A 12,299-nucleotide genomic window follows, 5' to 3' on the forward strand; every position below is an offset into this window, starting at 1 on the left:
AAATGATAACAGTTATAATCCTTACTGGTGTCTCTTTAAAATGTTTACAGTAACAGTTTCTTGTAGATTATGATTGCAAGTCAAATCCCACCCACAACCTGTCTTTATAAACAGTTTCATTGGCTGCACATCCATGCCTATTCCTTTATATATCTTCTCTGATTGATTTGCACTGTATCAGCAGAGTTAAGAAGTCTATAACATGGTTGATATGTAAAATTAAATTAAATTATAAAATTAAAAAAAAGAAGTCTATAACAGAGGTTATATGGCTCACAAAGCCTAAGATATTTATTATTGGCCCTTTACAGATAATAACTTTGCCAACCTCTGCACTGGGTTCCTGAGAATATATTGTTAAAATAAAAATGACCGGGTGGTGGTGGCACACACCTTTAATCCTAGCACTCAGAAGGCAAAGCAGGCAGATCTCTGTGAGTTCGAGGCCAGCCTGGTCTACAGAGTGAGTTCCAGGACAGCCAGGGCTACACAGTGAAACCCTGTCTCAAAAAACCAAAAAGAAAAAAGTATCTTGTTTGCGAAGTGAGAAGCAAGTGTCTGTGAGATTGTAGACTAAGATCTGAATACTTAAAAAGACACACACTTCATTTTTAAGCTCTCAATTAAATGCAATTATAATTAGTCTGAATTTTAATACACGCCAGATAGGTCTTTGCTTCTACAACCTTTCAAAGAACATTTGAAAGAATGTCCCCATGCCAGGCGGTGGTGGCGAATGACTTTAATCCCAGCACTTGGGGGACAGAGCCAGGCGGATCTCTGTGAGTTCAAGGCCAGTCTGGTTTACAAAGCAAGTTCCAGGACAGCTAGGACTGTTACACAGAGAAACCCTGCCTGGAGAAACAAATCAAAACAAAACTAACAATCAAAAAAAAAAAAAAAAAAGGGATGTTCCCCTTAAATTTAAACATACAGGGTTCTCTAAGCACGTTTTCTATCATTGTTATGGCATTGCAGCTACGTCTCCCTAATTAAAATTTGTAAATACAGTCCTAATTCTAGCTTCAACATTGGCTTGTCACCCACTGTTTTTGTTGTTGATGATGTTGATGATGATGAAGCCAATGAATTTGAGATAAATTCATTGTGATATCATGTGGTCCAGGTTAGTCTGGGTCCTCCCACCTGCACCTCCTAAATTCTGGGGTTATAGGTCTGTGTTATAATTTGGCACATACAGTTTGAACATACTGATCATCTTTTTCAAAGCAGTGTGCCCTCGTAACCACCTTTTTTCAAAGGCAAATTACTCACAGTATTGATTATTCGTCTATTTGTCAGTTTGAAAGTTAATCATGAACAAATGGAATAGTCTTTCAACACTGATGTTATCCTATTAAATTCTTTCTAAGAGTTTTAAGGCTGGTCACCCAGTTTCTCCCCCGTTCCCAGTTATTTACAGTAACTGATCACATCTTAGAGTCTCCACCAAAAGCTGCATGACATTTCCAGGTACCACCAACTGGGAAAGCTGAGTGCTTACAGCATTTGGGTGGGTTATTTTGTCTTATATGTTTTGAGACAAAGTCTCTCTATATATCCTAGGTTGGCCTGGAACTCTCTCTGTAGCTCAGGCTCACCTGGAACTCTCTACTATCCCAGGCTGGCCTGGAACTCTCTATGTAGCCCAGGATGTCCTGGAACTCTCTACTATCCCAGGTTAGCTTCAAAGTCACAAACATCCTCTTACCTCTGCCTTATGAGTACTGGGATTACAGGCATGTGTTATCATGTTTTAAATTCTTATTGTTGCATGGATATTATCTGTTTTTATGTTTATGTTTGAGTATTAGCTCAAAGGTTCTTCTGAACCCAGGGGAAATTCTAACATGATTATGAATTACCAGACTAGGTGCTGGATAAAGGTTGCTATTATCCCAAACACAAACTCAATGTGCTGACTACCAGACCTCGGGAGCCCTAACCTAGAAATGTGGGCACAGCTGCCTCTGCTTTATCTCATCCTGAATGTGACTCGATGGATGTCATCGTCAAGAAGCTGCCGAATCAGAGACACCATGCACCTTTCCTCAGCACTTATGACCACATCCTGCGTAGCAGCGTTTTCTGACTCTGTGGTTAAAAACTGGCACAAATTAATGTATAGCTCGGCAGATCAGGAATATGAGCTGACGCTGTGATTTGAATCTCAGAACTATTAGGCGAGGAACTCGATTTCTTGGTCTTGAACAAGCAGGCAAAAGAAAAAGAGTCTGAGAAGAAACTACTTTTCTTCGGAGAACTATGTAGACACACGAAGACAGAATTAACACAGGACTTTCATTTAGTCATGCAACGAATGTTTATAGTCCGTCTGCTATGGGCGAGGGATCTAGTAATGAAAAAGATGTCCTAAATGCCAGTCAATAAAGAGTGGACGGCAGAAGAGAATTAACAAATAAAAGTCTAGAGTTATCTGTGGTGGGTATCATCACAGAATAAAATGCAGCATTGTGTTAAAATGTTGTCGGAGAATGCTGGGCGATGGTGGCACATGTTTTTAATCCCAGCACTGGAAGGCAGAGACAGGTGGATCTCTGTGAGTTCAAGGCCAGCCTGGGCTACAGAGTGAGTTTCAGGACAGACAGCATTGTTACACAGAGAAACCTTGTTTTGAAAAACAAAAAACAAAAACAACAAAAAATTTTTTTTGGGTCAGGGAAACCTTCTCTAAAAAAAAAAAAGATATTTTAGATGAAATCTGAGTGACATTTATAAAGCAACAGTGGATGAGATTTGTCATCACAATTATCACCATAGTATGTGAGCATTTTAAACAAGCATATACTGCTAAAATTCAATGCACACACACAAAGCCTAAAAGTGTTCTTAAAGGGAAAACAATTACATGGGAACAAAATGCCGCCTATGATACAGCTGGACATGGGCTGGGGTGATGGATCAGTGGCTAAAACATCTGCTGCACAAGCAAAGGACCCCAGTTCAAATCCCCAGCACGCCTGTAAATGCCAGGTAGGTGTGGTAGCCCAGCTGCAATCCCCACATCAGGAGGCAGAGACAGGGGAATCTCTCCAGAAAACTGACCAGCCAGACTAGCACACGTGCAAGCTCCGAGTTCAGTGGGAGAACCTGTCTCAACATTCATGGGGGAGAGCAACCGATCATGACGCTCACTGTGCACCTCGGCCTCCATTCACCCAAGTGCTTCTGCACACACAGCGTTCCCTCACAAATGCAAACACGCACGCACACTTGGGCTACCAAGAAGGTGGTCCAGGGATGGGAGGACAAGGCCAGGAAATGAAAGCAGGGGTAGAGTGTGGATGGAGTGACCTTATTCTGTAAGTCGGTGTCGTCAGATTCCTGAAGAACCTTACTAGAACAGATTACAGGCATATTTAGGGGCAGTATTTTGACTCATCTCTTATCTTTTTCTTTCTAGGGCTGGAGATCGAACCCAGGACCTTGCATGTGATAAGTGCACACTCTACCCTGAGCAAAATCCTCTAGCACTGAATCTTACTTTCCGGATGATACACAGTGGTCAGACACATATGGGCTGATGCAGGACCCCTAGCTCACTATGGAACAATAACAGATTATTCTTGAGGGAACTACCATCCCGGATCATTGGATAAGAGCCACCATCAGGACTGTTTAACTTGAAGCGGTCTACGTAACTCTGTTTATAAATGCCAAGGGGAACATTCCAGATAAAACAGCTGATATACTTCTTAGTCAAGACCATCATAATCTCTCAGAATTGCCTACCTGTGAGAGGGGCAGTCTCCCCCTGGGTCTGTAAGACCCCTAATGCCGGAGTATCAAGAATGCAGGAAGTATGAAAATACAGGCAATATAATTGGCCCTGTAATGAATGGGTATCAAGCAGATAGACACAGAGGCTAGGAAAAGGCATCTGCTACAGAGAACCCTTTTGCAGGGACACTCCTGCATCTTCACTACTGAGCAGCTGTCCAAGAAGATCCAGTGAATTCGCTGCTTCAGCTCCCCCCACAGGTCTCACAGTTGCTAACAAAAAATGTTACATTAATTAACAAGAAAACGAGGAAAAACAGAAGGGAGGGTCAAATGGTTCATCTCATCAAGGTAGACAGTTTTTTTTTTTTTTTTGTTTTTCGAGACAGGGTTTCTCTGTGTAGCTTTGCGCCTTTCCTGGAACTCACTTTGGAGACCAGGCTGGCCTCGAACTCACGGAGATCCGCCTGCCTCTGCCTCCCGAGTGCTGGGATTAAAGGCGTGCGCCACCACCGCCCGGCCAAGGTAGACAGTTTTTAATGACTATTCAATAATTTTTAGTCACTAAAGTTTTTAATAACTATTAAATAAACTGGCCTTTCATCCCAGCACTCAGGAGGCAGAGGCAGGTGGATCTCTGTGAGTTTAAGACCAGCCTGGTCTACAGAGAGAGTTCCAGAACAACCAGGGCTACACAGAAACCCTGCCTCAAAAAACAAAAAAGATAAATAACAATAACAAGTAAACAAACGAACTGGGGTTGAAGAGGAGGCTCTGCCGTTAAGAGTGTTTACTGCGCTTGTAGGGGACCTGGGTTCGGTTCCTAGCACCAATGTCAGGAAGACTCACAACTGCCTGTAACTCTAGTTCCAAAGGATCCAAAGCCCTCTGCAGGCCTCTGCAGGCACCTGAACACGTGTGAGGCACATCACTCAAGCACATACACATGAAACAAATTCAAACATAAAAACTGAATTAAAAGCAAAGAGGGAAAGGGGGCTGGAGAGTCAAGAGACTCATTCCCTGGAGTTAACAAGAAATGGGATAAACTTCAGTATCGAGAGCATGTGTACACTACCAGCGCTTGGGAAGCTGAGGCAGGACGATCACAAAGTCAAGGCCACTTTGGGGCCCAGCCTGATGGGGCACGCCTTGAATTCCAGCAGAGGCAGGTGGATCTCTGCGTTGGAGGCCAGCCTGTTCTACAGAGAGAGTTCCAGGACAGACAGGGCTATGTAGAGATACCCTATCTCAAAGAGAAAAAAGAAAGAATAGAAATAGAGGCCAGCAAGCTGGCTCAAAAGACAGAGGTGACTGAGACTAAGCCTGACATCCCGAGTTTGATAGAGAGAGAACCGACCCCTACAGGCTGTCTTCTGACCTTCAGATACACCTCTACCCCCAATAAGAATAAACAAAAATTTTAAAAGAATTGAATTGTTGGCCACCCAGTTATTTTCTTGAGAACTGGCTGTTGGGAAATACTCCAAACTATGGACGTGTGTTATTTTTATAATGGAAAATGGTAAAATGAACATGTTTCATTTTTGCATTGTTTGAGACAGGGTCTCAATACATTGCTTTGGCTATATAGCCCAGAAGGACCCTAAATTCATGATCCTCCTGCCTCAGCTACACAAGAGCTGCGATTACAGAAATGTTTCACCAAACCTGGCAAATAAATGGCCTTAAAGCAAAGTTAATATAGTGTAAACAATGAATGAGTATCTTAAATTTTCAAAATATTGGTGTAATATGCACACACATGCACATGTGTGTGTGTGTGTGTGTGTGACTGTATGTGTATATGCCACATGTGTGCAAGTGCCCATGGTGACCAGAAGGTCACTTGGAGTTACTGGTGATAGTGAGTTACCCAACATGGGTTGGGGGGACCCAACCTAGGACTCTCTGGAAGAGCAGCAGGACTTCTTAACTGCTGATTCACCTCCCCACCCCAATATTGGTTTCATCTTGCAACAAACTATTAAATGCAAATATATATTAAATGAGCGAATCCAAACCCACAAATAGATGTTTCCACTGGCAAGTCGATTTCTTCACCCACAACCTTAATTCTGTCTGTAACCATGAAGTTTTAACCACATCACGTGATTTACCTCCTGCATCTTCATCTTCATTGGTCGGGGCTTCGGTACTGTCCACATTTTCTATTTCATGAGGTTTGCTTAAATTGTAGTCACTCAAGGCCTCTGGGCTTTCTGAAAGACAAAGGGAGTTTTAAGGATGCAGTCCATTTGAAGAGATTTATATAACTATGCCTTAAGTTCGACGTCAAGGTCACCTTCAGTGATAGCCAGCATCCCCACTCATGCTCAGGCTCAGCTTCCAGTACTGATAAGCAGTACCCACTTCGCTCACCCCAAGGAAGGAGATATGGAAGCTCTCAAATTTAGAACTGTGAGTGAGATTCGTGCATCCTTCTGCTGTTAACAATTCTTGTGAATATTGCTTTCACCTGCGCTATAACGCACTCACACCCCATCTAGACAGCAATTCTTTCTTCATTGGTGTATCTCACAATATTTGGTAGGATGTTATTGCTGTTTGTGCCCAACAAGTATTAATGTATAGTATTAAGAGATACCGAGCCTGAACACATGGATGTAACCCATTTTGAGAGAAATGCTTTCCTGAAAGAAAACCTAGAAACTTCTGTATGCCAAACTTATTTTCTCTTTCTGTTTATATCGTAAGTGTAATTCTATGCAAAACATAATGGAACTCAAGTTCCTTTGTTCATTCATTTCATTTCTTGGTGGTTTAAAAACAGGATCTCCCAGGCTAGCTTCAAGCTCACTATATAGTCTGTGCTGACCTGAATTCAATCAAGACCCTCCTGACTAAGCTAGAGCAGGGGTCAGCAAACTATGGCCTGATCATACCTGCTTCGTACGGGTCCAGGGGAAGGATGGTTGCAACATTTTCAAGGGTTATTAAAAACAGCAACAACAAAGGATCCAGGGAAGGGATTGTATGATGAATTTCTGGTCCTTTCCAGAAATGGTTGCTGGCCACTGGTCTAAAGTGAAGCTTAAACTATTCAAATTTAAGCTATTGTCTTTACCAGAATTACTTAGTTCAAAAAAATTCAATTAAGTGAACAAAAGTCCAATGATCAACATTAGTTGGAATGTAGTTTGACTCTAGTGCTAAAGCGTGTGTGAGTGTGTGTGTGTGTATGTGTGTGTGGTGTGTGTGTGAGTGTGTGTATGTGTGTGGTATGTGTGTGAGTGTGTGTGTGGTGTGTGTGTGTGTGTGACTGTGTATGTGTGTGAGTGTGTGGTGTGTATGTGTGGTGTGTGTGTGTGAGTGTGTGTGTGTGAGTGTGTGTGCCTAAGCATATGGAGGCCTTCTTTTATTGTCTCCACTTTACTTTTTGAGACAGGATCTCTGAGCCTAGAGCTCGCTGGGGTCCACCTATCTCTGTCCCTCAGTGCTGGCATTACAGGCACATGCTGCCACCCCTGGCTTTTATACAATGTTGGGAGTCCAAATTTAGGCCCTTGTGAGCTATCTCACACAACTGTCTCCTACCCCCAGCACATTTTTATGATGTTAGTGGAGGAGGTATTTTATCAGCAAAAGGAACTGTTTTTGTGATGTTAGTGGAGGAGGTATTTTATCAGCAAAAGGAACTGTATTCATTTCCCACTGCATTTTTACTGTAACCAGAATAAGAGCACTGCTCTTTCTCTGGCGCTTTCGGTTAAAAGTGTGCTTCTACGGCAAAGACCTGGCATTACCTGTGGGCAGAGGCTGCTCCTCGGCGCCTTTCAGCTCCGTATTTGGTTGTATATCTAAAAAGAAAGGGGTATAGGTATTAGCTACGCAGGACACCTTTCGACGGGATTGAGCGTTTTGAATTGAGTGAGGACGCCACTCTGTAAAGCCTAGCCGCAGAATTCCTCTTTCAGGGCAGAGCTTTCTCCAAGCTCCCCCTAATGGTGCAGTAAGGAGAACGGAAGGAATTATCCAGGCAGCATCTAAGAACGTTCGTCCGAGACCCACTTATACTAAGAAGAATGAGAAAAAGTGGGTCATGCGGGGCATGGTGGCGCACGCCTTCAACCCCAGCACTCGGGGCAGAGGCAGGTGGATCTCTGTGAGTTTGAGGCCAGCCTGGGCTACAGACCAGCCACAGCTACATGGTGAGACCCTATTCAAAAAGTTAAGTTAAAGAAAATCTAAAAGTGGGTTATTACAGAAAGAATTTTAGATAGCCTTTACTGTTTTCCATAATTTTGCTTATCGCTGCTATAGAATGAAGCAATATTCTTCACACCCAAGCTATACTACTCATGATGGGTTTTTTTTGTTTTTTTTTATCAAAACCAGTCCATTGAAAAAGGTTAACCAAACCCCAGTGATCCACACTAGAATCTATGCAATCTGTATGACCTCTCTGAAGGAGACAGGAGGGGATCTGGGAGGGGGGGGGGAGAGGGAGGTAGAGGGGGAGAGTTATGTTGCTCAGGCTGGCCCCAAAGTCAATATTCTCTTGCCTCAGAGTCCTGAGTAGCTAGATTATAAATCTATGCCCTCATGGCCAATTTCCTCCAAACATTTTATTCAGAATATTTTCAAATATAAAATGAACCCAGAGCCAGGTGGCAGTGGTGCACGCCTTTAATCCCAGCACTGGAGAGGCAGACCCAGGCGGATCTCTGTGAGTTCAAGGCCAGCCTGGGCTGCAGTGAGCTGTGGTAACCTCAGCACTTAGGAGGCTGATGCAGCGGAATGCTGGGAGTTTGAGCCCAGCATGGCTTATATTGTGAGTTCTAGTCTGGAAAGGGCTACAGAACTAACCATGGGACTAGAGAAATGGCTCAGTGGTTAATGGCACACACTCCTCTTGCCGAGGATCTGAGTTCAGTTCCCAGGACCCACATCAGGTGGCTTACAACTACCTGTAACTCCAACTCCAGGGCATTCAACACCCTCTTCTGGCCTTTGAGGGTATCAGAGCTCACTTGTATATTCCCACACATAGACACACACATATACATGGTTAAAAATAAAAAGTTTTCCCAGCACTCGGGAGGCAGAGCCAGGCAGATCTCTGTGAGTTCGAGGCCAGCCTGGGCTACCAAGTGAGCTCCAGGAAAGGCGCAAAGCTACACAGAGAAACCCTGTCTCGAAAAACCAAAAAAAAAAAATAAAATAAAATAAAAATAAAAAGTTTATAACAGAAAATGGGGGGATGGAGAGGGAAGAGAGAAGGAAGGGAGAGTAGGCAGACACCACAATAAGCTCACACAGTGAGCACTCATTGATCGCCAGCTGGATTCTACAGTTTTGTGATGTTAGACGTTGTGGGATAATCTTTTTGTACACTGTGAAGATGTGTCTTTGCCAAGGTGCCTTCTGGTTGGTTTAATAAAGAGCTGAATGGCCAATAGGTGGACAGGAAGAGGTTAGGCGGGACTTCCTGGCAGAGAGAGAGGAAGAGGACGCTAGAGGAGGTGGAGAGGAAGCAGGGCACGCAGGAGGAGAAGAAAAGGCCACAAGCCACGTGACAGCGCATAGATTAATAGACATGGGTTAATTTAAGTTATAAGAGCTAGGTGGAAACCAACCTAAGCTAAGGCCGAGCTTTCATAACTAATAAGATGCCTCCATGTCATTATTTGGGAGCTGGCAGGACAGAGAAAGACTCCTTGCGACTAGATACTGTTTTTATTTCATCACACACTATTCCCCATTTGTCCCTCTATTCATTCATCAATTCAGATAAATCTCCAAAAAAAAGTTAGAGGTATCAGTGTATTTCATCCCTATAACATCATAAACAACACTAAAATTCTATGTTTTTGTAAGATTCTAAGGTAAAATTTATATGTAGGGAATTGAGTATATTTTAAATGTCATTTAATGACTTTTCAAAAGTGCATATCCCTGTGTAATGCAAATTCCCATCAATATCCAGATGTAGGTGTTCATGTCTATAAATCCTAGGACTCAGGAATCTGAGGTCTGTGGTTAGAGGCCAGCCTGGGCTACATAGGAGATTCTATGAGGAAGGGATGGGAAGGGAGAAGGGAGGAGGGGGGAGGGGGAAAAGGGAGGGGAGGAGGAGAGGGGAGGGGAGGAGGGTGACAAAGAGGAATCAAAGACAGTGTTTCCATCATCCCAGGAGGGTTTCCCCAGGAGCCTCTTCCTAGTCAGTCAGTCCTCACTCACTCTCCAGACACTTTCCACTGTCGCTGGCTTAGCTTATTCCAGAACTGTGTGAAAATGAAATCTTACGGACATATGATACAAATGCATTTGTCTACGGCTTCTTTTAACATGTTTTGGGACCCATGCATTCAGTGGTGCCTCTCAATAGTTCATTTTTGAAATGAGGTAGTATCCCACTCTATGAGCCCAGCACTCATCTGCTCCTCTCTTGAGAAACATTTAAACTGTTTCTAGTTTTGTTGTTGTTGGGTTTTTGTTTTGTTTTTTGAGCCTTATTATGTAGTCTTGGCTGGCTTGGAACTCACTACATAGACCAGGCTAACCTTGAACTCATAGAGAGCCATCTGCTTCTGCCTCCTGGGATTAAAGGTGTGTACCATCATGCCCAGATATTTCTAGTATTGATTATTTTAAACGAAACTACTACCCTATTTTTTGTAAAGAGTAAACTTGAGGCTGCAGAGATGGCTCGGCAGTTAAGAGCACTCAGTGCTCTTGCAGAGGACCTGGGTTCAGATCCCAGCACCCACATGACAACTGTCTGTAACTCCAGTTCCAGGGAACATGATGCCCTCTTCTGAACTCTGAGGGCAATAGGCACATGTGTGGTGCAAACACATATATGCAGGCAAAACACTCATACACATAATAGAGTATAAAATCGATCTTTAAACATTTTAAATAATAAACTTAACTTTTAAGATAGTTTTAAGTTGATAGGAAAATTGTGAAGGTGAGTTCAGAGGGCTCCCACACACTTCAAACTGAACCTCTTCTCTTAATTAACATCTTACTGTCAGTGTGGGACATCTGTTACAAGTCATGTACAGACATCTAGTCATTATAGTAAGTATTCAGAGTTCCTGCCTCTCCATCCAGTGCCTGCATTACTTTAGTTACCATGTCTCCTGAGGCTCTTCCTGGTTGGTTAGTGTCTCAGACTTTGTTTGTTTGGGTGACCTTGATGGTTTTGAGAGACAGGCAGGTATTTTAGAGACTGTCCCTCAGCTGGGATGTGTTTGCTTTTCTCAGGAGTAGACTGTGGTATGATGATCCTTGTAAAAAGCCTTTCAGTGGCCATATGCTTTCATATCTCTTGAGTAAATATCCAGGTGTTGAATTACTGGGTCATGGAGTAGGTATATGTTTAGTTTTAATAGAAACTGCCAGAACTTGTTCAAAAGTGGTTGTGCCACCAGCAAAATATGCATTCTTCTTGCGGCCCTGCCTCCTCGCCCATATTTGATATCGTTGGAATTTTGGTTGGTTTTGCTTTTTGAGACAGGGTCTCACAATGTAGTCCAAGCTGGTTTCAAACTGGAGTCTCCTGCCTCAGTTTCCTCAGCGTTGGATTACATGCTTGCAGCATCACATCGAGTATATCATCAGGATTGTTTTTTAACTGAGACAACCCACAAGTTACCATTTAAATTTTTTTTTGTTAGATTTATTCATGTTAGTGTTTTCCCTGCTTGGTGCCAGGATGGATCAGAAGAGGGCTTCAGATCCCCTGGAACAGATGTGAGGACTGAGAATGGAAACTGGCTTCTTCTCCCACAAGAACAACAAGTGCTCTAACTGCTGAGCCATCTCTCCAGCCCCATCATCAGAATTTTAAATGAGAGCCATCTTGAGAGATGCATATTAGTATTTCTGATCTGAATTTCTATTTCCCTGAAGAGCTAACAATAGTATGTCTTTTCATGTATTTACCTACACATTTTTCTGTATAAAGTATCTGGTCAAGTCCTGTGTGCTCTCTCTGCATTTATTTTTAGTGATATAATTAGGGATTGGCAAGGTGGCTCAGTAGGTAGGCTGTCAGTCCCTGAAGTTGATCTCTGCAGTCCACATGCTGGAAGGAGAAAATCTGCTTCTGAAATTCTTCTTCTGACCTCCATATGTAGGCTGTGACACACACAAACACACACACACACACACACACACACACACACACAAATAAATTGTAAAATGTAAAACAATCTTTAAATACATATCCAGTTTTCGTAATGACTCTGTTTATTGAAATCTTACTACAGTAACTTAACTTTAGTGGTTCAGGATATTCCTTAGGGTTTTCAACATAACTAATCACCACTGGCAAATTGGAAGTATTTTATGTCTTCCTTTCCAACCTTTATATTTATTTATTTTTCAATTTATTTTAATTTTTTGAGATTTATTTTTATTTTATGTGCATTGGTATCTCGTCTGAATGTATGTCTGTGTGGGGATCCCAGAGGATCCCCTGGAACTGGAGTTACAGACAGTTGTGAGCTGCCATGTAGGTGCTGGAAACTGAACTTGGGTCCTCTGGAAGAACAGCCAGCGCTCTTAACCACAGAACCATCTCT

General features: G+C 42.7%; 1 protein-coding gene across 4 annotated transcripts in view; it reads right to left on the reverse strand.

Annotated features, from left to right (window-relative positions):
• The window catches only part of Ikzf3 (IKAROS family zinc finger 3), a 100,844-nt gene that overhangs the window by 60,615 nt on the left and 27,930 nt on the right, over positions 1-12,299 (reverse strand). For all 4 annotated transcript variants that reach the window (XM_076543306.1, XM_076543305.1, XM_076543304.1 and 1 more), the window contains exons 2-3: positions 7,509-7,562; positions 5,862-5,963 (exon numbers count right to left, since the gene is read on the reverse strand). In XM_076543306.1, coding sequence (XP_076399421.1) covers positions 5,862-5,963; positions 7,509-7,562 — 156 coding nt within the window. The remainder of the gene's footprint in view (positions 1-5,861; positions 5,964-7,508; positions 7,563-12,299) is intronic.

Source organism: Peromyscus maniculatus, chromosome 8, assembly GCF_049852395.1.
Source record: "Peromyscus maniculatus bairdii isolate BWxNUB_F1_BW_parent chromosome 8, HU_Pman_BW_mat_3.1, whole genome shotgun sequence".
Taxonomy (NCBI): domain Eukaryota; kingdom Metazoa; phylum Chordata; class Mammalia; order Rodentia; family Cricetidae; genus Peromyscus; species Peromyscus maniculatus.